Here is a 25682-nt window from a genome sequence, read left to right on the forward strand (position 1 = left end):
GGCAAAGGTGTAACTTTGGCATTTTCTTTGTGCCTTGAATGCCAGTCAAACAAGCAGGTCAGTTCCTGAGCCCAGAGGACAGCAATTTATGGATTTCTGTTGTATTTATGCAATGACGCCGAGGTCTATGTAATCTGCTTTCTTGTCACTGGTCAAGTTTCTGACACTTTCTGACAAGTATGAGGACTGGGGCTGTAAATCAGCTTTATCTAAATCCTTTAATACAACCATCACAAAGCAAGCAAATGGGAAAAGTGGTTTAACACCAGAGCTGAATTCCTATTAATTAGTTAGTCACGCTTTATTTCCTGTTGAACATAAAGACATCAAAGCAATCAGAATTACACATGCAAAGTTTGTAAAAACAAAGAGATCGTGGCTAAATTCTATTGCATATTCTGTATATAGATAGTGCATAGAATGAACTCAACTGCCTGTCTTGCGTGAGCTGTGTACACTAGTTCTGACTGGACTTTGGTTTGTACCGAGACCCGATATGAATACTGAACTGAACACTTTGATGTCAGACTGGGCTAAGAGGCTAAACACAGTCAGATGCTGTTAAACCACGAAAACCCGTCAATGTGGTATCTCTGTGACAGCTGGTCTGCTGCTCACTCTGCGGGGGGGACTGGGTATGTCTGCAGAGACTGACCCCAGTCTGCGCCTATCTCGTCCTGCCCTGGTGCTCTTCCAGATGGCATGATCACATGCATGTGCAGTATGAGCATTTGTAAAATAAAGTACAAAGGATCAGACTGTAATAATAGAAAATGGGGGAGGATGGAGTCCTTGTGGGGCAATTTACTAAGGCATTTCATTGGTAACTAAAGCAATTCTGTTCAATGGTGTTAATGAAAGAAAAACACCCTTTGACAACTTTAAATTTCAGATGTTTTGCACCCAAAAGGGCTGAGAAGGAAGATTCCAGCTTAGTCCAACTCAATGTGTGCACTGACCATTTGTAAAAGAAAGTCTTTTGTTAAAAACTGAACAAATGAGATGGTAGATGTGGAGTCTGGCTTACCCTTGATACAAATGACACAAATGTCAAGTCCCGAACCTTAAATCTGTAGTTAACACATGTTCCTGTTAATAAATAACACTGCATGGCAGCTGAGTGGATTTGTAGGTTCAATGAACAGTTTGTTCCAAATTCTCATGGAGGTTTTTAAGATAGATTTGTTGGTTTAGCAACGACGACTTCGTCACTGGAATTTAATTTCCTAAAATCTGGTCTGTTTGATTTTGTTCCTCGCTTTTAATAGCGAACCGAGGGGTTGGATGCACTCTGGAGTGGAAGTGATGGGGCCAGTGAACGCACCCTGCTGCCCCAGTTCCAGTATGGCGGTCGGCTCTTGCGGAGGAGGACAACTTCTTCTAGATTCCTTCCAGAAAACTGTCGGGAGGCGGCGGCTCTAAGTTCTAGCCGGGGCGGAACCCTAATCTGGACGGAGATAAAGAACGACAGCGGAACTTGTGGGTTTACCGAGTTTGTTTCTGGAGGAGAAGTGGGCTGGTGCCGTGCGTGTGGAGCTGCAGTCAAGAAACTCCTGATTTTTTCCGCGTCTGTTGCTGCTCTCACTGTCAGTTAGCCGGTTAGCGCACCACCTCCGTGCTAATCTCCCCTCGCATAGCTCGGTTTTAGTCAAAAGACTGGATATTTTGTCACTTTAATTGATCTGGAGGACAGGGATGGCATTTCGCCTCCGGCTGGTAAACGGACTGGTTGAGAATGGTGGGTAGAAAACATTTTCGAACCTGGATGATAAGTTTGTCTACACTCATTAGCTTAGCCTAGCTTAGCTTGTTGGTACTACGCCAGAAATCGTTGACTGAGAGTTAGCGCTTTGCTTGGTCATTAGCGAGCTAGCCAATTAGCATCTTAGTTGCACAATAAGAGCTGTTAATCTCCCGGTCATTCCTCCTCCTTGTTTGGAAGCCGCTACACTGAACCGATTTTAGTTGACGAACCCAAACTGTCTTAATCTCAGGGGTATTTTTGCTCGTCTGTCCTGCTGGGTATCGGTCTTATAGGTGTTCTCTGGAGGAGTGGTAACGCTATGTAGCTGCTTCTCTGTATCAGGGCAATAGTGTCATCCAGGTTGCGACGGGTTTTGAATGAAGCATAAATTAAGTGCAGCATAGTACTGGAAGGTGTGTGGACCGTGGCAGCTTCCCCGTTGGTGTTTGTGTGTGCGTGCCTGTGATTAGCTTGCTGCATGGCAAGATTTCAATCGAAAGCGCTCCAGGTCCCTCAGAACCGTGTATGATCTACATCTTCTGGTGTCATGTATTGAAATCGCATGCAATCGGCTACATCTGCGGGGAGCTAAAGCTCGGGTCCGTGCTGGCTGACCGTCTTCCTTGGCCTGCCTCAGCACAGGAACAGTTTGATGGACGTGGAAAGCTGTTTGCCAGACTGTCACAGCCATACTCAGTCATGTGCGTCTTGACACACACCAGCGGGGTTTGGACATAGCTGCTGTCGGATGCAAGTGTCGCTATGTAGCTTTGGTCACAGAAGGGAGTGTCTTGTGTGTTTTTTGTTTTATATACCTGTTAGTCATTCTAAGCAGAAGATTATTATTATTTTTACCAAAGTTGTGTGGTCCGGGCTGTGTGCAGTGAACCATGTTTCATAGTTAGTGCTCCGAGGACTCCAGAGCTCTGTCTGCACGGGTCATTGATACTTTAGATTATTCTTTGGGGATTGCAACAGACGTCCGCCACTCTGGATCAAGAAAACGCTTCCCTCGTGTCTGGTTGGAGTAGCACACTCAAGCCCAATTCAATGCCTTCTGCGCTGGCCGTGTTCGCCTGCCGACCCAACTCGCACCCGTTCCAGGAGCGACACGTGTACCTGGATGAGCCGGTCAAGATTGGCAGGTCCGTGGCTCGGTGTCGTCCAGCCCAGAACAATGCCACCTTTGACTGCAAGGTGCTGTCCAGGAATCATGCACTTGTCTGGTTCGACCACAAAACTGGCAAGGTAAGAGGAGGTAACGGCGCGCCCGGTTCTCAACCATTATAGTTCACATACTGGTGACAAAAGTGATTTCCATACTAATGTTCTGGTCTTGTTTACAACATGAAATCATGCCTGATCAGATTCTGCAGGTAAAGCCCGCTCACCTCAAGCATGCTGGCTGTAATCGGTGAACCTAAAGCATAATCCCAATAGCGAAGAGAAAATATTCTTAACACTTAACACACTAGGGATTATGAGTAGAGAAGCAGCCAAAAAGAACAAAACATGTCTCAACAGGAGGCTGCACAATAGTTACCTGAAAATATTTATGATTTAGCAATCTAAAGCTTGTAGGAACTGTCTAGTTTCCATTCACTCCAAACCAGAATTTAAAAAAATCGTAAAAAAAAAAAATATATATCAGGGCCTTCTGATTCGGTCCGAATATACTGTAATTTTCCAAACATGAAAGCTTTCAGGGATATTTTGCTTCCATGGCCTCTTTTGGCCCATTTTTATTCCAAGCATCCAGGATGAAATAGCTGTCATAATATGAAATATTGTCTTTAACGCCCTCCCGTCCAGTAAGTAGTGACTTTAGCACCATAGTTGGAGCTCCGACAGGTCGGCTCTGCCACATTCATCGGTCTCGGCTTCGTGACGGTGATTGTGCGTCGCTCACTTATCAGGGTGGGCGGTTCTTGTGGGGCTGGTAAACCCAGGATCCAGGTTAGTCTGCAAACTATCCTTGAGGTTTAAATGACATTGAAGCTTGGTAATAAAAGCTGTTAAACTCTGCTTTTGGAATCGGTCACCAAGATCAAAGTCAAATTTACGTTACACTACAGATGCTCCAAATCATTGATTCACCCGGTTTGTCTGAACAACTAAAGTATAAGATGAAAGTTTATTTTTGGAAAATAGAAACTTCACAATCCAAGTGTGGGGAAAATAGGCTCCTAAATGTTTTAATATTGCAGAAAATAGCACACTTAAATATATATAACTGTGTCATCAATAAAAAATGTCATGTATTTATGGAGAACTGTGTGTTTAGTGTTGTGAAGCCTCTTATTTCTGAAATGTGATGGAGGTGGAGGAACGTGTAGCTCTTTGGTGTGGCACCCTTCGCAGCCACTGCAGAGCAGGTTAAGCAGGCTGAGATTACCTAACCGCCTAGTGCACGGAGACCTTAAAATCCTGTGTGTGTGGACACAGCAGAAGCTATTTCTGACATCATCCCTTCCCCTCGCCAGGAACCAAACACGTGCCGTCACCAGCATTACACACGCTAACAAGCACCAGAGGATTCCTCCGCCAGTGAGTCTACTTAACCAGCGGAACACTCGTTTCTCTGTCAGGCTTCAGGTCATTTATTAGCTCCACATTCCAACGGTTCACTTACTTTTCCCACTGGCGCCGCGAGGTGTTTATGGTTGTTGTCGTTATAGATGCGAAAGTGCACAATCTTGTTAGGCTTCGACCTGGATCAGAGCATCCAGGCTCTTTTTTGTTGTTTTTTTTGACACTGTCATAGAGTACATACCTGCACTACACTGTAAATACCTGTTATGCTGTTGTGTTGATCAACAGATGGCGTTATAGGAAGAGGGTGCAGGATAGGCTTTGATACTGGGGAGCACCACTCCACCCAGTGTTGGCTGTTGGTCGGTCGGTAGATGATTGGTGGTAGCAACAAACGAGCTAAAGTCATTATCTGTCTGCAGTGAGCACTGTTGTTGTTGTGATCATTGAGGATAAAACCTGTTTTCATCGTATTTGACCATGTGATTGATGGCGGGCACGATGGTGGCCTCACCTGTGCTTCACCTGTGCTTCACCTGTGCTTCACCTGTGCTCAGGAATAGTGGTTTTATGTACAGTTACTTTAACAGGTCACTACACACACACACACACACACACACACGGACCTGAGTGCTCTTATCACTGTTATCTAACAGAAAATTCCAAGTTTTCCCTGCTTTCCTGACAGGAACTCTTTACTGTTGGTTTAATGTCAGGACATATTGAAACATTTTCAAATGTGTCCATGAATGATCTCACTCCTCCAGGTTGTTGGATCGTTCTAGACTAGAGGGATTGGATTTGCTGTTTGTTGAGCGTCTTGATTAGCAGGAGAGCTAGCTGGAGTGTAGCCGGTGGTCCTGGTCTTGAGTCTCTCTGCTGGCGCCTCTGGTCGTGTTAGAATAATCAACAATCCAGATTTATTTAAGTACCTTTGTGGGCCTTTAAAGGTTTGGAATAGCCTGTTGCTACAGGCTCAATCAGAGCCTACTGGATTACCGTATTTTCACAACCATAAGGCGCACTGTATTGTAGGGCGCACCTTCAATTAACGGCCTATTTTAGAACTCTTTTCATACACAGGGCGCACCGTGTTATAAGGCGCATAGCATAGAAACTGCGTAGTGCCTGTGGTTTCATGACACATTCACTAGATCGAGCTGCGCTAAAGGGAATGTCAATAAAACAGTCAGATAAGTTTATAAACTTTATAAATAGAATACAAACCGGCGTTCTCACAACTCCATTCACTCCCAAAATGAATAAATAGCTGTTTTATTATTTTTCCCGAGTGACGTGGTGTTTTCGCGTAACACAGTACGTTCAATAACAGTGAGTTATAGTTAGTTATAACGGGTAGTGCAACATTTTTATCACAAGTGGATAGTGGAGTTTAATAAATCTTCGATTTAGTGCAACATTTTTATCACGTAGTACCGTTGCGGTAAATCAAACGTTAGCGCAAACACAATATACGGTAACTCGAACTCTCGAAGTAGTGCAAAGCAATAGCAATATAACAATAGCAATATAACAACGTTGTTCAAATGGTAATGTCCATATTCACAGTATGACCAGCCAACACACAAAAGAAACACGTAAAGCTCACTTTATCAGTTCATTGGTCATCCAGGAATCCCTCGAATTTCTCTTCTTCGGTGTCCGAATTGAACAGTTGTGCGAATACGGCATCCAACATGGCCGGCTCCGTCTCGTCAAAGTCGTCATCAGGGTCAGTGTCGCTGGTGTTGTCTGGCATTTCAGTGACAATCCCTGCCTTCCTGAAAGCTTGGACCATGGTTGAGACTGATATATCAGCCCAGGCATTTACGATCCACTGGCAGATAGTGGCGTATGTTGCTCGGCGTTGTCTCCCCGTCTTGGTGAACATGTGTTCGCCTTCCGTCATCCACCGCTCCCACGCAGTTCGCAGTCTAGCTTTGAATGCCCTGTTGACACCAATATCTAGCGGCTGGAGTTCCTTTGTCAATCCACCCGGAATGATGGCAAGAACTGAATTAGTGCGCTTCACTTGGTTTTTACACCATCGGTGATATGGGTGCGCATGGAGTGGCAGATCAATAGGGACGGTGCTGCGTGAAAAAAGCCACCCGGTCTCATGACGTAAATTTCTCTCAGCCACTCACTCATCTTTTCTTCATCCATCCATCCCTTCGAGTTAGCTTTGATGGTTACGCCGGCTGGAAAGTTTTCTTTTGGCACAGTCTTCCTTTTGAAAATAACCATGGGTGGAAGTTTCTGGCCATTAGCCTGGCAGGCGAGAACTACGGTGAAGGATGCCTTCTTATTCCCTGTGGTGCGAACATTCACCACATGTGCTCCCGTTTTGTCCACAGTGCGGTTCACAGGAATATCGAAGGTGAGCGGAACCTCGTCCATGTTGATGATGTGTTCTGGTCGGATCTTTTTTCCAGAGATGTTGTTTCTGCAGTATGCGCGGAAAGTGGCCAGCTTTTCTTGGTAGTCTTCAGGCAGTTGCTAGTTCGTGTGCGGATGGAGAGGTGGCGTCTTTTCATAAACCGAAAGCACCAAGAAGGACCGCCTCTAAATTCATTTATGTTCAGTTTGTCTGCTAGCGCTGTTGCCTTCATTCGAATAGTGACTGTAGAGACACTTCTACTTGCTGCTCTCTGTTCAACAACCCACTGTTCGAGTTTGTCCTCCAACTGTGGCCATCTTGCTTTGTTTCCTCGGAAGCTCCGTTGAGTCTTCTTTACCTGGCGCAGGTCGTCTTGTTGCTTCCTCCACTTCCGCACCATTGATTCGTTCATGTTAAATTCTCTTGCCGCTGCTCTATTCCCATGTTCAACTGCTTGACTGATAGCCTTCAGTTTGAACTCTGCGTCGTAAGCGTGTCTCTTGCAAGGAGCCATTTTGGGGTCTTTAGACACAGGAATGGTTTGGGACTGGACTAGAATTCCTGTTTATCGCTCTTACTGCTGTTACTTTGGCCACGCCTACTGACTACGGTAGCCACGATTAACCAATATTACCGTAATCCATACAAAAGGTGCACTGGGTTAAAAGGTGTACCGTCGATTTTTTTTTTTTTTTTAGAAAATTCTAGGCTTTTAGGTGCGCCTTATAGTCGTGAAAATACGGTAAATTAGATTATTGTAGACCTACTGTACTGGAATCTGTTGCAGCTATCTGCTGTCGCTCAGGCAGGATTCTTCATTGGGACTTGATCATTTGTCACTTGAGTTGATCAAAGCTATAGTGAAATATTTCCAGAAGGGAGGAAATGAGAATGTGCTAGATCTTTGGGAGCTAGAACGTTGCTTATTTGGAGCTGAGTTTTGTGCTGCTGCATCAACTGGGCAGATATGTGTGGGACAGTGTTGGAGCTAAATTTGTCTCTTCCTCCGTCTGTCGCTCCGCTGTAAGTCTTATGAACACCACGCTGGGGTCTGTAGCATGTCAGCGTCGGCTGTCGAAGTGTTCAGAGAATTTTAAAAGTGAAAAGAAAGACGGGGAAACTCCAGGCTGCAGTTATAGCACAGATGGCTGAAGGGTGCGATCCGCGTTTAGCCTGGTGGTTTAGACAGGTACCAGTTTAACATACCGAGATCTGAGCTTCTGTGAAGGCCGTGTAATTACAATTCAAAATGAGTTTGTGTTATTCAGTGTTAGTGGTTTATGCTAAACGGAAGAGATAAATGAGCTTTTGCCTTTATTCAACAAATGTGAACCGTAAGACACTTTTACTTTTTTATCTTTTTGTCATTTAGGTGGTTTGTCTTTCTTTTTTTCCATAAACAAGGGATCCCTCCCCCAACACAGTGTAGTCGGGAGCTTTTTAAAGACAGGTATTGATAGTGTAACACCTGGCCAAGCACAGAGTGCTTGCTGGTATTTGGAGATTCTATGGATCATTGTGGCGCGGACCTTATTTGCCCTAAATACATATTTCCACAGATAGAAAAGCCAATATTAGTGTTAGTCATTTCTCTTGTTTTTATATGGATTCCCAAATCGCCATCTTGCCTCCGCTCAGCAGCAGTGTTGATCAGACAAGTCACGGCTTGCTTCTTCCAGCGTGACCAGCTCATTAACGTGGTTTGGAAATAGCTCCTGCTGGAGTTCAAGGCCGGGAATGTGACCAGACTTGCCCAAAGTATTTTTTTTGTCATACTTTTTAAAGTATCTAATTGAGATCCCTGAGTATGTGTCTGTAATGATTGTCAGCTGATGAAGATGTGCTGCTGCTATTTTACAGTGGTACCCTTAAAAACATAGCTGTATAATCCCGCTACATCTTATCTGCTCTTGCTGCATTACTAATGTTCGAGTAAGAACCTAGCATTGTACGTCGTACTGTCAAAGTCCCCAATGTTTTTATTCAATCTCATTAATCAGGGAAAATATATATTTTTACAAGCCAGGGTTCAGTAAAAAGTCAAAGAAGGAAGATTTATATGCATGTTAAAATGATGTAAATCTGTTTTGACAGTAGGGGCAGGATTGCCGGTCCACCATAGGGATGGAGGTGTTGGAGGACATTCTGATCATGGAGAAGTGATCAGTTAAGGGCTGTATAGGTCAGTCAAGATGGGCGTGTTGAGCTCTGTCTACTGCCAAGACTAGCAACAATTGGCTCATGAGCATCAGAAGTGGACCACGAAAGTGTCCTGTTCCTATGACTTGGACAGCTGGGGATGCACCATGGTCATAAAGAAAGCTGGTGGAGGCAGTGTGACGCTTTGGGTAATGTGGAGCTGGGAAGCCTTGGGGCCTATCATCCGTGTGGACGTTATGACCTGCACCGCGTTACCCTGTCATGGCAACAACATTCTCTAACGGCTGTGGCCTCTTGCAACAGGATTATGCTCCCTCCCTCCCTCCCTTTTTTTTTAGGTGCGCACCAATGACTATGGTGTTGACTTCATCTCCAAACTCTGCATGTTGGAATGTGCTTGACCAACCAGCGTAGCTCAGGTGGTAGTATTGTCCCAGGCCTCTGCGTACATGTTGAAATGTCCTCGAGCAAGGCACTGAAAATAGCTCCCAAAGCTGTATCGTCAGTGTTTGAATGTGTACGGTTACTCCTGGATCCTGATTGGTTGTCCTGCCATCCGCGAGGGTGAAAGGGTGAATGCAGCCCTGCAATGCAAAGATGACCTGTCAAGCTCTGTATTAATACACTCCATTACCTAAAGAGGGTCCATTCATCTGTGGAAGCCTGCTAAAATTCGTTTTAGGTCATCTCATCACTAATGCAAATAAAGAGATGAATCAACACTAGTCTTGTCTACAAATTCACTAAAATTTAATGTTCAAAGGATCAAAATTTAAGATTTTTTAAATAAAAAAACTACTTTGGGAATGATGTTATCTGTTCCCTGAAATGCAGGGTAACATATGGTAAACACATTGGTGTACTGGTAGCAGGGCACAGGACAGAGCACTGCCAAAGCACCATTGAGCAAGGCACCGACCAGATTGGGCCCTGCAATGAGCTGGTGACCCATCCAGGGGTGTACCCTGCCTTCACCCATATACAGCTGGGATCGGCTCCAGCGCCCTCCCCCTCCACCAACCATGTCCTTTCGTGCACATTTTACACAATAGTTATACACCGTGTAATAAAACGACAGTTGAGTGTCGCTTTGCAGAATTGTTCTCCCTTTTGTCATTTACGTTGGTAGGTGAGGTGAAAGATAAAAGCTCTGCGGGGCAAAAGGGGTTTCAAGGCTGCAGATGAGATCGTGCAGTGTGGAACAGCCTTTGTGATATTAGATTAAATCCTGATTTAAACTCCAATTTGTACAACTCGCACGTAAAAACATGTTATTGAACATTTACATATCGGTATAATCTCTTTCTCACTATTTTGCAACAATACGTGACTGTTGTGTGGTGGTTTGTCGTGATCTGTGCACACATTTGTATACATCGTGCACATCGGCTTGACCTGAAAGACAAATTCTGCGATGACGCTCGCGATTCATAAGCACCATTACAATTTCAAGGAGCGCATTCTAACCTGTTGCATTTTTGTGTTTGAAGTTCTACCTGCAGGACACTAAAAGCAGCAATGGAACCTTCATCAACAGCCAGAGGTTGAGCCGTGGCTCAGAGGAGAGTCCTCCCTGTGAAGTGCTGTCTGGAGACATCATTCAGTTTGGTGTAGACGTTACTGAGAACACACGTAAAGGTATGTGCACATAATGCCACGAGCACACAGTCACATGAGTGGTCATGTTATAATATGAATGTAGCCGTTTCATCATGTTTAAAGTGACACACAATCAGTAGTGTGACTTTATTCACAAAACAACATTTGATAATTGTAATTATAATATTCTGTGTATTGCAATGGACATGTATGGTCCGAAACTATCTACAGCTGATGAACTCTCTTGAGGGCTTGTTTAAGGCCATAGACAAAATGCTTCTTTTCAGCTCCACTAATATTTTTACCATCTTAAAACTGTTGCGTAGACTATTACCGTAATTTCTGGACTATAAGCCGCTACTTTTTTCCTACACTTTAAACACTGCGGCTTATTCTTATTATTTATGTTTTTTTTTCGTGGCGCACTATCACAACTATTGTGAATCAGTCATTTTTACTAACCCTCATCAACATGGAAAATACTAGAAGAAAAGCATATGATGCTGCTTTTAAGTTAAAAGCGATCACTCTGGCAGTTGAAGAAGGAAATCGAGCTGCCGCGCGTAATCTTGGCATACATTACGGTAATCAATGGCGAGAAGGTGGAGACGCCCGCCTGAAGAACTGATCCAAAGCAAAAAGACGACAAAAGCTTTTAGATGTAAACATCGCAGGTGGCCCGAGCTTGAGAACGTTCTGGAAGACTGGGTCAACACACAGAGAGCAGGCGGCCGCGGTGTTTCCGCTGTACAAATCAGACGGAAGGCAAAAGCAATCGCCACCGCGCTGAAAATAGAAGATTTTAGAGGTGGGCCATCGGGGAGTTTTAGATTGTTCATTGTTTGAGTAAAAAAGCATAAACAACGTAATTTGTGTGTAGCTGATCAAACGTATATTTCAAGGTAGCTGCATTGCAGACACCGTTAGGGGAAAAAAAAGCATTTACCGGTAAAATATATTTGTTTATGTTGCTAAGCGGGTTAAATTAAAGGAAAAGTAAAAAAATCCTGACGTGATAAAATTTGGATTTAAGGTCTCGGTATTAACATACAAGTGAAAAGAGTGGCTGTTGTTTCTTACCTGTCTGTTTGTCACTCGTCAGAGACTCGTCTCTTACGGTAATAAAAACATATACTGGTACTGAATGTTTTCGATCTAATTTTTCATATTACTACGTGGGATACCTGCGGTTTATAATCCGGTGCGGCTTGTATAAGTACAAAATTGATTTTCTTTCTAAAATTAGATTATGCGGCTTATAATCAGGTGCACTCTATAGTCCAGAAATTACGGTAAACGGAGACATTGTGTGTTTGAAAATGAATCCATGGAGGAAAACCAGCCCAAACTTCACATAGTTGAGTCGCAGTCTGTAGTGTAATAAGCAACATGAAGACCAGAATCTGCTGAGGTTATTACATAGACATGTACAGTAACCTGGGCTGTGGTGACTATAGCTTCACCAGCCCATTAAATTAGGCTTCAATACACATAGATGATGAATCCACAACTCCACTGAAGTCTCCTGATTTGATATGCAGGGATTTGCTCTCCTTCAGTGTGATGAAAGTACCCCCCCCCCTTCCCCCATCCAGCTCACTTCTTCTGTCACAACAATCTAGAAACAAATAAGCCAGTGGCAAACTGGTAGAGCGTTGTTATTATCAGGCCAGTGCCCAGGCTAGTCACTGTGGAGCCTGCACACATCCCGGTTTGTTGAGGTACCGGTATATAAAATTTGCTGCGTCCTCCTGATGAATCCAGCTTTGAAATATCTGATTTAGGATGATTTGCACACCAAGATCTTCAATAAGCCTTTTAAAGTCTGGTTTTATTTGGACTAAGAGATAAAGTCCCTCTAAATTCATTCAAACTGAATGATTGTGTTTCTTCATGTTGCCTGAGTAAATAATTCCAACTGCTCTCAGCAATCGGGTAGATATATCAGTTGTATTAATAAATAGACATTTATTCTATTCAGTCGATTTGAGAGCATGTTTCATTGGGTTTTTTAGTTTAACAGTGGGCAGTCTCTGTTAGTTTCATGCTATGTTACAGAAAAAACATTTAGGGTGATTTAAAATGGTTGTTTCTTTTCCAGTTACTCATGGCTGCATCGTATCTGCAATCAAACTCTTCTTACCTGATGGAAATGAGGCGCGCAGACGAAGCGAGTAAGTGTTTTAGTTGTTTAACACACAATTACAACCAAACCCAAATTAGAATCATTCTTTGAAATCCATTCTTAAATAAGATAACTCATCATCTTTCTGGACTTAACCAGTTGGACCTTTCATTATTAGTTCAGTGGCTCCTGTAAAATAAACTGTCCAGTATTTGTACTTTACTTTTTGGAGCAGTGGTCATGTGATGAGCATAACGTCATCGTGAAAGTTGGCAAGCGTGCGTGTGCGTGTGTGTACAGTTAAATGGGCAGTAGCCCAAGAGTTGTCCCAGCATGGAACTTCCTACTGTAGTGGGAGTTCCATCTGTAAGAGAAGACAGAGGAAGGGGACTCAAACGAGCATCATCAGTGGGGAAAATAACCCAAAAATAAACAATCACACACATGTTGGATCAGATGAACTGGACCTAAATGTTTTAAAATCTCATTTTGCTTTAATTAACTGAGACTAAACCATAATATATATATATATATATATATATATATAATTTTTTTTTTTTTTTAACTGAGAGGTGTGGATTTTACTCCAGCTTCCTGGGTGGTGTCAGAGTGAGTCAGCTGCCCTAGACAGGCTCTCTGAGCATGTTAGGTTTCAATACCTTGCTCCAGGGCACTTCAGAAACGATCCAAAAGTGTTCCAGCACCTCTGCCGGTACCAAGAACCCTGCTGTATCAGTGCCAGTATTTCTTGACTGGTTACTGGTCACACTTTGTATGTGACTAGTGACCTGTCCAAGGACACCACTCTTTTTTTGGTTGTTTCTGAAATGTTTTCACTGCACGGTGGAATTAATGTTTCACTGACCCAAAAAAATAAATGACTTCCATTGTTTGTCAGCAGCTTGTCCTGGTGTACCTCTTGGTCCGTGTGTGGGTGGAGACTGACAGTTCAGTGAGTCAGGAAGGCATAAAGTCTCCTCACTGCTGCAGGTTGTACTCTGAAAGAAGCTTTTGAGCTGACAGAAAGTCAGACAGGATTGCAGCAGGTAGCACCAGTAAATAAAGTGTTCATCATTGTTTTCTGTAAAACCTCCTGATAAGGTGACAGTGAACGAGTTGGTGGGAAAACCTAATCTTGTCACGGAATGAATCAGACACGCTTGACACTCGCACCCTGCGCAGCACACCTTTGACTTGTGCCGTAACACGAAGGGTGCTGCTGTAGCACCGGCTGCGTTTCCTCATAGCTGGTGTCAGTAGAGGCGGAGCTACAGGAACTTGCACAAGTTCAAAGATGAGAATCCTCTGTTTTATTCAGTAAAGAGGAGGAGCAGAGACCATTAGAGAAGCCAAGTGTGTTGCGAGTTGACTATTTACGCTGCAAAAGAGAGAAATCGGCTGCCTGGTGGAAAACGGGCTGAAAATGGAAATCGGCGGATCCATTATCTTTTAATGGCTGAGTAAGGGAGTGAGAAGCCGACTGGTGAACCTTGACCTAGCCCAGATTACTGATAGACAGACTCGGGAAGAAGAGCTGGAAGGTAAATGTCTGTTGTTCAACATCTGAAGCAAGATTTGTTTGTGCTTGCTGAACCTGGTGGAACCAGTATGTTAGTCTTTTTTAAATGGCAGGAAATAGACTACAATCTTGTGTTTTTAATTGATGTTAAAACAAATGTTTTCTTGTTTGGATCTATGTGGATGACTACTGGGTTTGTTCAACAAACAGTCACATGAAACAGGAATATGAGGAATTACTGCTGAGGTCCCTCACCAACCATCTTCCACAAGTGCACTGAGAACTTTATTCAAAGCAATAAGCATTTATTTATTCATTAATAAATCTAATGAATTTGTGAATTCAGACTTGTAATTTTAAGGGCTTTTGAGTTGTCAAATCTGAGGGGAGAAATGCAAAACAACCTTTTATCATTTGCCCCTGTAGGCTCAGCGTTGGCTGGTGTGTGACTGTCATTAAACTTCTGTTAATTTTTGCTAGGCTGTGACCAAAGACCTCACACCAAGAATAAAATCTCAAGCCCCTTTATTACTCCTGAACCACGTTTGGTTGCACATGATGGTGTTTTTCTCCACCGTGGATTTAACAACCAGAAAACTGGAACAAAAGTGTGCAGTAGCTGCGGTGAACTGGACGGGTTTAGAGGCGAGCCAGATGGTTCTAGTGGGGCTGATGGTCTCACGGGCTGAGGATTGGCCAGACAAGCACCATTTGAAAGGAGCCCATAATGTTCTACCAAGACCATCCAGCTTATTCTGCTGAAGATGGGACCTTGGAGCACCTCCTTATCTGATGTGGCAAAGTTCTTGGTGAAGGTTCCTCGTACTGTGACTAAGTCCAGACACTGTCTTTGGATAAAAACTGCTTTTTCTTCTGGGCCGACAAGAAGTTTCCCAAAACCGTCACAACATGCGGCCAGATATGCTGTTGAACCAAGCAAGTTGTTGGAACACACTGTCCTTTGCTAGGGTCATGTGAAGGAGGCCAGTTAGGGATTTGACTCAATTGACATCATTTATAAACGTAGCATATATGATATAAAGTGACTAGATAAATAAAGTTTAGTTTTTGGATTTTCAGACCCTTCCACTTCAGTCTGTAAACTTTAAAAAAAAAAGCCCAATTCTTTTATCTGAATACTCCAGAATGACTAAGTGAGGACAGAAGTTTTTAATACATTTTAGAAAAGTTATTAAAAATGAGGCAGTGATGTCAGTATTCAGCCTTTTACTCTGTTTTTCAGTCTTCTCTGGTTTGACGTCACAAGCTTTGCACATCTGGATTTGGCCACTCTGAAGTTCTGTCAGGTTGGATGGGAGAGGCCCTTTCAGGTGTTTCTAGATATACTTGACCAGGTTTATGTCAGAAGTCTGATGGTCCAGCATAGGCATTGTTTTTGTAGCACTTCTGCTCTAAATAAAAGCAAAAGACCTGGACCTGATGTTTCTCACACATCTGGCAGAGAATTTAAATTCCCCAAATTGTCAATTTCAATGCAAGAGGATGACAGTCAAGGATAGAAGGGCACTGCCAAGGTTTTGGAGCCAAAGCTGGGCCTGTTTCTCCACCAAGTACAGAAAAAGAACATGCAGCACATCCTCTCTGTGCACAAAATGCTTCATCTGGGGATCAGGGACATCATGCAGCAACCAGTACGTTCCTTAGCAGCAGGGCTAAATGTCTAATGCAAAACATCTGCATATAGACGTTAAGAAACTCTTAAGTGAACTCACAGGGTCATTACTCAAATAAATACGTGTTGATTAGGTCAGAAGCTGCTTGATGATTTGCTGTGAAATGAAATACAAGCCACCGGTTTCATCACTGGAAGAGACATGTTGAATATATAGAGCTTTTGCTGCTGAGCGTAACGGCAGAGGCAACGGCAAAATTGACATATGCAACTGTTTTGTGAACATAAGTGTATAAACAGATCATTTAGGCAACAATTACATTATGGTGTGGTGCCCTTTAATAATGGCAGGAGGGATAATATTCCTCTTTTTGGTCACTACGGACACACCTGCTTTCACCAGGCTAGTTGGAACTGATGAGAGGACAGATATCTGTTGACCAATTGACTCTCCACAAGCCCATAATGGATCACTATGACCTGGATGAACCTGATGATATATAGAATGTAATTTTAAAAGTCTAGTATTCAGGTGTCATTGATGTGGACTTCTGAGCTGAAAACTGAATAGATAATGAATGGATGCACACTGAAAGTCCTGCTTGAGTGCCAGAAGGTTATTCAGATTATGCTGGGGAGACTGTAGGTTTCTGTGAGTGCATGAACCTGGCACAGTAAGATGAAGAAAATAAAAATGTCAAGTCTGCTAGAATACAATGGGACCACTTAAAGCTGCAAATGTGGCCCCAAGGCCACACTTTCATTTCTATGCATATTAACACACTCGTGACTCATGACAAGGAATCAAATTGAAGTATATGAAACCCTAATATGATAAGAAAATGTGCTGAAGTATTTTCAGAGTGAAACAAAACATGAAAAAGACTCTGGTCTGTTCTTCCCTGTGGCGCATTGTGCAAAATTAAATTGGTCTAGTAATGATAATAAAGCCCCAGTAGCTACACCAACTAAACCAGAAGCACAATGGAGATGCAATTTATTATTTGTTACATGATTTATGATTTGTTACAAGAGAAAATAGATTAAATGAATTCAAAAGACAGTGAAACAAAGGGAACACATGTTGTTAATAAACTGGGCTGTCAGTGGGGATGTACCATGAGTTCTGGGTCTTTCCAGTTACTGACCAGGTTGAGTTCAACATTTCTCAGGATTAAATCAGTGTGAGATTTAAATAATTATTTAATCGATGTACAAGTTGAGGTGTGTGTTGATTTTTCTTCGGGTTGTGGCTGTAAAAGCTGTTTCAGTCCTGCCTTTGCTGCTGCTGCTGTCTATTGTTACAGATTACCAGGGTCCAGCTCTGCCCTCTCACCAAGGTCACCTTCATTCCTGAACTTACATTCTTCCTATTTATTACACCTCTTAAAGATACCTGCACCGAGATATGTAGCCAGAATAAAGAGTCCGAGCTGAATGTGGACTCTGTCTTATCACTGTTTGAAATACATTATATTGATCATTAGGATTATTATGCAGTATGTATTTTTATTAAAAACTAAAAAGCTGTTCACATCTTTGGGTATGGAATCGGACTAAAAGCTTAAAAGGATATTGAGAGAAATTCTAATTACCCTGAGGATTTTCTTAGAAATATTGTTTAATTGATGTCAATAACTCTACTGTTGGTGCAGCATCGACGTGTTAAAGCTTAATTTAATTTGATCCCCACCTGTTACGCTCGTCCAATGACATGTTTGAAGAGCAGATGCATCAATGAGTATGATGAGACCTTTTACCGTATTTTCTGTTGCTGTGGATACACATCTGACTTGTGACCCTGCTGTTTCCATGGTGACAACATGTTTTTTTCCCCCCCCTCCGTTCCGTTTTCAGTGTCATCCAGCCTCCCCTGCCACTGCCTATCGACAAGGTAAGAATTCAGATTGTGTAGATGGTTTGTCCCGAGAGCAGCTTGTTTGCCTTAGATTTGTGTGGTTAATCACATGCGCCCCCTCTCTCGCGCTCGCTCACCCACTCACACTAGCACGTGCACCCGCCATCATGCATGTGGTGGAGCTGTCAGCTGATAGAGGAATGCACCGACTGCAGCCAGTTCATGCTGCTGCTATACTGCAGAAAGCTAATGTTGATCAAAGGGAAACAGTTTCTGCCAGTATTCTTTGATTTCTTTGGTGAAAATTAAATGTACCTATTGTCGTCTGTTGTCTCCCAACGACGAGACAGCATGTAAAGAAATGGGATTCATTGCTGGATTGCTCAGTTTTAAATCGTGGCTGTGTCTTGCCTGTCTACAGCCGATGTAGATTAATTAATCAATTTAAACCAAAGCTACTGTGGGAAAAATTAATGTAACTGTAGGTTTGAACTTTGCTTGAGATGCAGAGAGAGGAGCAGCTGTGACTAAAGTTGTGCCATTTTTACAACTTAATTATCCACTATGATGTTGGTTCTTTTTGCCAATGATGGTTAGGTATAATTAAGTATTTAAATTTCCCACAGGCGTGGTAGAGAATGCAGATATATGTCACTTGAATACAACCATAGGAAGATCAGTCTTACCAACTGTGGCCCAACTACAGGATTACAGATATTCAGATAGATATGCTAGGTTTATGTCAAACATAATCCCATTGATAAGATCAAAGAAGTCCTTTATCATTGTAACATAAAGGTGCATTGCAGGATAAATTGCAAACTCTTTCATCTGCTTCCAAACTACCAGTTTAGAAATGCAAGATTATTTCTACACAGATGATGCTCTGAAGGTGGTCTTTTAACTAAAATCCAAAATGCTGAACATATTTTTGCCTTTCTGTATTAGCCCATAAATCCCATATTTCAAATTCATATTGTAGTGTTTGCTTTGCACTAAAACCATGGAACAACTATTAATAATTAACATGTGTATGTGCAGGTTGCTGCAAACACTCCCAGTATGTACTCTCAGGAACTGTTCCAGCTGTCCCAGTACCTGCAGGTGAGACACTGACATCTCCTGGCCGAGCAATGAATGACATTGTAATTTTGACCAGTAGCCCGAGAGTCACTAACTAGACCCGTCAACAGAATTGGACTGTTGTTTAAAGGAATAGAGATAATAGAAGAATAATCTGTCCTGAATGTAATATCTGAAGCACCTGATCCATCCTTTTTGTCTGACAGGAAGCCTTACACAGAGAGCAGATGTTGGAGCAGAAGCTAGCGACTCTGCAGCGTCTTTTGGCTAACACTCAGGAGGCCTCAGAGAGCAGCTGGCAGGTGGGAACCTCTCCTAAAAGTCACTGCCTTTGCTGTAGTGTACAGGGAGAATACCGATGCCTTCTCTCAGAGGGTTTTCAATCATTTTCGAACTCCATCCTTATTTTAATGACTCCTGCACTAAAGAAGCACCCACATACAGTAATGCAATATTGTCTTCACATGTTAAAGTAGCCTGTCTGTCAGTGTCTAGCGGTGTTTTACCAGGTGGCAGGAGGCTACTTCACTCTACAAAATGATACATATCCATGGATTTTATTTCCTGATGTCATGTGTTGTTGTTTTTGTTGAGGAAAAATTGCATGATTCATAATGCCTAAAAAAAAAATCGTTCTACCCAGGCCTTGATCGATGAAGACCGTCTGCTTTCCAGACTGGAAGTGATGGGCAGTCAGCTGCAGGCGTATTCTAAGGTAACGCTGCTCCTGATTGGATGTGCTTATAATATGTTGTTTACAGCACTTCTTCACTGTATTTGCCATTTTTTTACAGTCCCAAACGGAGGATGGAATTCGTAAAGAACTCTTGGCTCTTCAGGAAGACAAACACAACTATGAGACAACTGCAAAGGAGTCTCTGAGGAGAGTTTTGCAGGAAAAGATTGAGGTGGTCCGAAAGCTTGCTGAGGTGGAGGTAGGATGCACTTTCTTCCTGAATGCGCAGTCCATAAATTGTTATTTTGTTCATCGTTAATTAAGAATTTAGGTTTTGGCATCAGCGGTGACTCTGTTTGCTATTGGCCTGCAGCGGTCTCTCAGCAACACGGAGGATGAGTGCACCCACCTGAAGGAGATGTCTGAAAGGGGCCAGGAGGAGCTCAGGGAGCTGGCCAACAAATATAATGCTGCAGTCAATGAGATCAAAGAGCTCACCGACAAAATTAAGGTAAACGCACAGACACGGGCATGATATTGTTGTATCAGCTTTCAGTTTACATGCACGCTCAAATCTAGGGCTTAACATCCAGAAACGCCTTCAAAACAATCCAAATTGGGAGTGAAACCTGCAGCCAAGTTTGTAGTAGTGTTATTTCTCTCTTTTTTTTTTTTTTTATTCATCAATAATTATACCATTCCCATTCATTTTGATTCTTCTTCCTGCTTCCCCCATTTCCAGTTTACCGGCCCATTGTTCTAGTTTATATGCCGATCTAAACATAAATGCATTTAAACCAATGAGACATGATTGTTTCGCTTTAAACAGAGGAAATATGCAAGTGTCATTACTTTAAATGCATTTTTTATGTCTTTGTGATGGACAAAGTCACTTCAAACTTGAATTATTAGCCAGCTATTGTCGAGCTAGCCTCAGATGGACAGTTTTTTTTATCTTGAATACAACGGATCCAAACAACGGTACTTCAAAGTAATTTATTTACAGTAAATGAACTTGCTGCACCTATTATTGGGGTCTTAAGTTATTTTGGTGTCTCTTTTTTGAACTTTGAACTCATATCTGGCCAGTCTTGAATATTTTTATATATTGTTTTATTTTTTTTTTTAAATTGACTTATGTCTTAAAATTTTACTTTTTTATGGAGTCTGAATTAAAGAGTTGAATGAATGAATGAAAGGAAAGCCCTCTAAAGTTTTTCCTCCTGCCATCTCAGTCAGTTTGGGGGGGAAAACTCAACCACTGGCAAAAATGTAAACAGTAAATAGAGAGGTTATTTAAACAGACATATGGCTACCTCGCGTTATGGGTTTATTTAAACTCCTTGATCAGTGATCGGCCCCAAAATCCGTATGGTGTAAAGCCTGCTAATTTACTTTGGTGGCCTATTATTCTCAGTCGTTGTCCTGGTTGACACACAGGCAGCAGAGGGCCGGCAGGAGGAGCTGACCCAGCGGGGGGCGAAGGAGAAGAGGGAGTTGGAGTTACGGATTGAGGAGATGGAGGAAAAAGAGCAGGTTCTTCAGGCTCGCATCGAAGCTCTGCAGGCCGACAACGACTTCACCAATGAGCGGCTGGCTGCGCTGCAGGGTACACACACGCACACACAAACACACACACACACACACGTGCGCGCGAGGGTTCTCCCTCCTGTTTTAGTCAGCTCTCCAACCCAAGACCTGTGTGAGACCACACCTTTGGAGACACTCACTGTTGGTCAACACATCTCTACTCTTGTTGTTGTTTATGACTGTTTACAGTGCGGTTAGAGCAGCTGCAGGAAAAAAGCATAAAAGAGAACAACAGCCTGGGTGAGTCCGCTCATTCGCCCTGGCGCTTTCTGTCTACTGTGCTCCTTCCATTCACTCCCTCCGCTTTCAACGATGATGCATGACGGCTTCTGTCTTGTTCACAATGCATCTTGCATGATGTCACCACATCTGGCTTGGGTTCTGGTTCATCTTTTTGTCCATCACTCTCTTTTTCTATGGTACTGATCATTTGTTTAAGCCAAAAACCAAAGTGCAGGGTTTGACGTGCAGGCGTCAGATTCTAAATAAAGTAAAATTCTCAATAATTCTCAGAATAGGCCATCATTCCTGCGTAATCTATATTCATAACGTATATATTTTTTCAACTCTCACAGTTAATTTCCTTTCTTTGTGTTGGATTGCTGACATTCTGAAGACTCACAGTGAAACACGGTGTCCTCCTTTCTTTGAGTGATTGTTTGAGGGGAATGTTTGTCGTACTCATTGGTCATTGGGTTACACACCGCTCTGATTTGGGCGGTTGTTGTGGAGGAGAGTTTTTTCTCGGGGTTGCTCGGCGTCATCGATCACCTGGTGTTTCCATGGTTGTCAAACTATCCACCGCTTTTCTTCTTCTGGAACTAAAATTGCTTGTGGTCACTGATCAATTTGAATGCTGGGGTCTGATTCACCGATCACAATTTATCCACCTTGCAAAGGAATCTGCTGTCATTCCACTTTTGTGACCGCCTATTGTTCCAAATATGACAAAACCTGTCATATCTGGTCACATGACAGATGACGACATTGTCTCTCACGGAGTTGTAGAGGAGCCTGTGAAGGATGAACAGAGTCTTCAGACCCCTGAGACCCAGAGGGAGGATGGTGATGATGAAGATGAGGACACAGACACAGATGATGGTGCAGTTGGTCATGATGAAGATATTGATGGTATACTTATTTTGGGTATCTTGCTGTCCATTACTTGGTTTTTCAAAAGGAAGCGTTAAACAGGGGATTTTAGCTGAGAGCTTTGCAGCACAATAAAATAAGCATAGAGGGGAGGGGCTCTACCCCCCTCCCACTCCTCAGTAGTGCATGACCAGCATAACAGGTTTGAATTTGTAGAACCAGAGAGCAGGACGGACAGCATAGCTGACAGTTGTGCACCGCCACCTTCTACACCGTTCAGCTTTGCTGGATGAAACATTTGTCCAGCGAATATTGAAATCCAGGAGAGGTCAGCTGGCTCCCTGGATAGCTAGTATCCATTGACATGTGGGTTTCTTGCCACTGTCACACATTTATTGCAGTACTTGTAGCTTTCTTACATAACAAGATACAGTTTTTGGTATCTGAGATCTCACAGTAAGGGCAGAGGTTGTATTCAAAAGTCCGTATACTTTGAGAAGCCTTAAGTAGCTCAAGGGAGAAGTTCTCTTTAATGTACTCCGTTTCTTTGGCAGAGGACGACCTAAAATCCAGCAGACCTAGAGTTTCTTTTGTATTGGGGCATGTTGACTGCCAGAGTTATTGAACATGTAATCGCAGTTATGCTGAAGCTGGAATACTTTCATAGACCTGCATGTCCTGTTTAGTTTTGGTACAGTTTGTAGTCGGCTTTAAAATATTGGGTCGCCTCTAAATTTTGCTGGTTATCTTAATAATTTACCAATTTTAGTTTTTGCCCTTTTTCCCAGCATGTACTCTCCGGTACCATCAGGCATCATTTCTTTAGATCACCATGTCCATCCATCTGTCTGTTTCTTTTTTCCTTGATTGACTTCTTTTCTAAGTTGGTTCTTTTTATTTTTTCCCCCCGTCTGAACCGAGAAAGTTGTTTTTGATTCTGCTCAGTGACATCAGAATTTGGACCCATATCTATTGATCTATATTCATCAGAGTGATGATATCTTGTTTTTGCTATGAGGTTGTTTTCCTGTAATAACCTGCTCCCGTTAGTGAACGATTGAGCGAATGAGCAGAATCAGCAGCATCTTTGCTAATTAGCCAGCTCCGCTCTGATAGATGCCGCAGTAATATCAGCCATCTGTGTTTCTGTTAGACAACTGTCATGTTAACAACAGTGGAGAGGACTCAACTAGAATCCAACACTTTATAGAGTGTTCATGTGAGTACAATTATGATATTCTGTCCTGATGTCTGTCCACTGTTGCACACAAAAGCACAGCTGTATGTATATTCTGTTCATTTTATATCAGTTATATCAAATTCCTGTAGGTTTACTCCTACTGGGCACCACAACTCTAAGTTGTAACGGTGGTTTGGAGTGAATGTACTCCACCTCTGAAATGTTATTAGTCGCAGTAATAACAGTAATAGTTCTGATTCAGCCCATGTGCTGCACTACTCCACCTACTGGGTGTTTTTGGGAAGTGCGTCTCACGGGTTTTTGGCAGCCATGTGAGCCGACATTCCTGCTCCAGGAGGTAGATGCCATCAAAATGAGGTTGTCAGTGTGTGGCTCGAGTTTTTCCATTCATACTGCTCAGGTCTGCCCCTCCCTCCCTGCCCAGTAGTGCATTCATTCATTATATTAAGAAAATTAATTTCAGAGTTGTCATTTCCCCACCTTTAACTTATCGTCTCTCTCTCTTTCTCTTTCTCTCTCTCTCTCTCTCTCTCTCTGGCCAGATTTTCCAGGCTTGTCCCTAAGCCCACAATAAATTTAAAAAAAAAAACTACAAAACTACTGTGTTTGTATTATCGAATTTATAAAGTCTGCGTAGTCTCTCATAATGTGCTTTTATATGTTTATGCTCTGTACGTACTTGCATGTCTTTATTGACAAAGGAAAGTGTTGATTGTTTTGTTAGTTAAGAAATTTGTCACGGTTGGAGCTTTAGAACTGTTTTAATTCTTGTTCAGCGGTTTCTGTCCATAATGAGACGTTAGACTTTTTGTTATGGTACTCTCCTACCAATCATGCAGATAATCACTTTATTATTGCATTATTTATTGCACTTTTCTGAGTGGTTCCTGTCCTGTTAACTGATTTTCTTGCTGCTTGATTTGTAATGTTTGCTAAATAGTTCACCATTGAGGTCTGGTTAATCGGTTTGAATGCTGCTCTACAATATTCGTGTGGGCTATTTTGAATTCTACTTTTGAGCCCATTGGCTTGGTAGAAGCCCCACATGTGTCAGTGACAGATGGGTTTCTGTTTAGCCTCTCTGGAAATGTGTTTTTCTACATGTGGAGGCCTCAGCTGCTTAATGTAGCTTGTATTCTCTGGTATTTCCTTTTGTTTCCTCACATATCAAACATCACCTGATGTTGAGCTGCAGGTTGATCTTTTTATGTGCCTCTATCTCCACTGTTAGTGTCTAGTGCTGCTTGTGCATTAGATGACGATGAGGGCAGCATAAACGAGGTGCAGTGTTTGAACACTTTGTTGTTTACATTATTATCTACTCGTAAATAATCTTATGAATTTACTATTTAATATGTGCAATGAGCTTTTAAATGAATGAGAATAGGGTGCAGCTGTCAGGCAGCAGACGAGAACCCAAGTGCGACCCCAGAGTTTGACTGAACACCGCTTTATTGTCAGGAACAGACAGCGGAATAGAATGGTCGGGAACAGGCAGGGTCGAGACCGGGCAGAAGGCAGACAGAATTTACCAGGGAGCAGACAGGGTAGAATGGTCAGGAACAGGCAAGGTCGGAACCGGGCAGGCAGGCAAACAGGGAAACGCTGGAAAGTCATCAGAACCGCAAACGACGATCTGGCAGGGAGGCAACGTAACTCGCGGGGCGAACTCGGACTCACGGGCAGGATTTCCCCCTGCTGTGACATGCAGCATCATATGGGCGTGGTTTCAATATCGAGTCGCTGCATTCACAATGTTAATAGGAAACACTGGACATAATCGACCAAGTTGAGATGAAATAAGCTTTATTGAGCCAAAGTTCTTTTCTGTTTCTCTTTTCACAGCTGTGAAACAGTTGAAGGAGAGTGTGAGTTCATCGATCCACAAACTGGCCAACTTTGATGGTGAGAAGTCAAACCAGTCTTCAAACCACAGCACTGACAACTAATCCTATAACGTGTGCATTGTGCCTCGGGTTTTATTAGGATCATTTTCATCCTGTCTGTTTGTGTGTTTAGAAATGTTGGACGTACATTTACAGAACAACCAAAGGGCAGAAGACGACATCCTGGGCAGCCCTGATCATCTCCAAGGTGAAACATCTGACCTACATCAACATTTAACAAGGCCTAATGCAGCATTAATGATACTGAATACGAAGTGATGCATATTTATTCGAGGGCCCTCACATCGGTCGTGTTTGCAATGTGGCTGACCACAGTTAGAGGCAGAACTGCTGACTAACAGAATTCCCAGGAGACACATGATCTCTGCCAGCATATACAAGCCGCAAAGCAGAATGACAAGGAGGCAGACTTCTCCAGTAGCTAGCAGCTAGCAAAGGAGATGATTGGGATATGACCTTAAAGTTTCCGAAAATCAAAAATGGGGTGTATTTAGTCTGTTAAGAATGAAGACCTGAGTTGATGTAGTAGATTTTCATGGTTAGGCTCGATGGTTGATTACTGTACACGGCTTTGGAAACAAAA

General features: G+C 42.7%; 1 protein-coding gene across 12 annotated transcripts in view; it reads left to right on the plus strand.

Moving 5' to 3' along the window:
• The first annotated feature begins 1231 nt into the window (after positions 1-1231).
• Positions 1232-25682, plus strand: part of slmapa (sarcolemma associated protein a) — a 31278-nt gene continuing 6827 nt past the window's right edge. Inside the window, exons 1-15 of one of the 12 annotated variants that reach the window (XM_057030705.1) lie at positions 1232-2992; positions 10307-10454; positions 12517-12589; positions 17550-17586; positions 18592-18654; positions 18840-18935; positions 19277-19348; positions 19428-19568; positions 19683-19820; positions 20750-20918; positions 21089-21139; positions 21908-22030; positions 23145-23210; positions 25038-25097; positions 25212-25286. In XM_057030705.1, the coding sequence (XP_056886685.1) occupies positions 2795-2992; positions 10307-10454; positions 12517-12589; positions 17550-17586; positions 18592-18654; positions 18840-18935; positions 19277-19348; positions 19428-19568; positions 19683-19820; positions 20750-20918; positions 21089-21139; positions 21908-22030; positions 23145-23210; positions 25038-25097; positions 25212-25286 (1510 nt within the window). In that variant the 5' untranslated portion in view covers positions 1232-2794. Of the gene's footprint in view, positions 2993-10306; positions 10455-12516; positions 12590-13795; positions 14082-17549; positions 17587-18591; positions 18655-18839; positions 18936-19276; positions 19349-19427; positions 19569-19682; positions 19821-20749; positions 20919-21088; positions 21140-21877; positions 22031-23144; positions 23211-25037; positions 25098-25211; positions 25287-25682 lie in introns of those variants that run through there. The other 11 variants (XM_057030703.1, XM_057030704.1, XM_057030709.1 and 8 more) reach the window with 11 other exon arrangements.

Source organism: Takifugu flavidus, chromosome 4, assembly GCF_003711565.1.
Source record: "Takifugu flavidus isolate HTHZ2018 chromosome 4, ASM371156v2, whole genome shotgun sequence".
NCBI classification, from domain to species: Eukaryota; Metazoa; Chordata; class Actinopteri; order Tetraodontiformes; family Tetraodontidae; genus Takifugu; species Takifugu flavidus.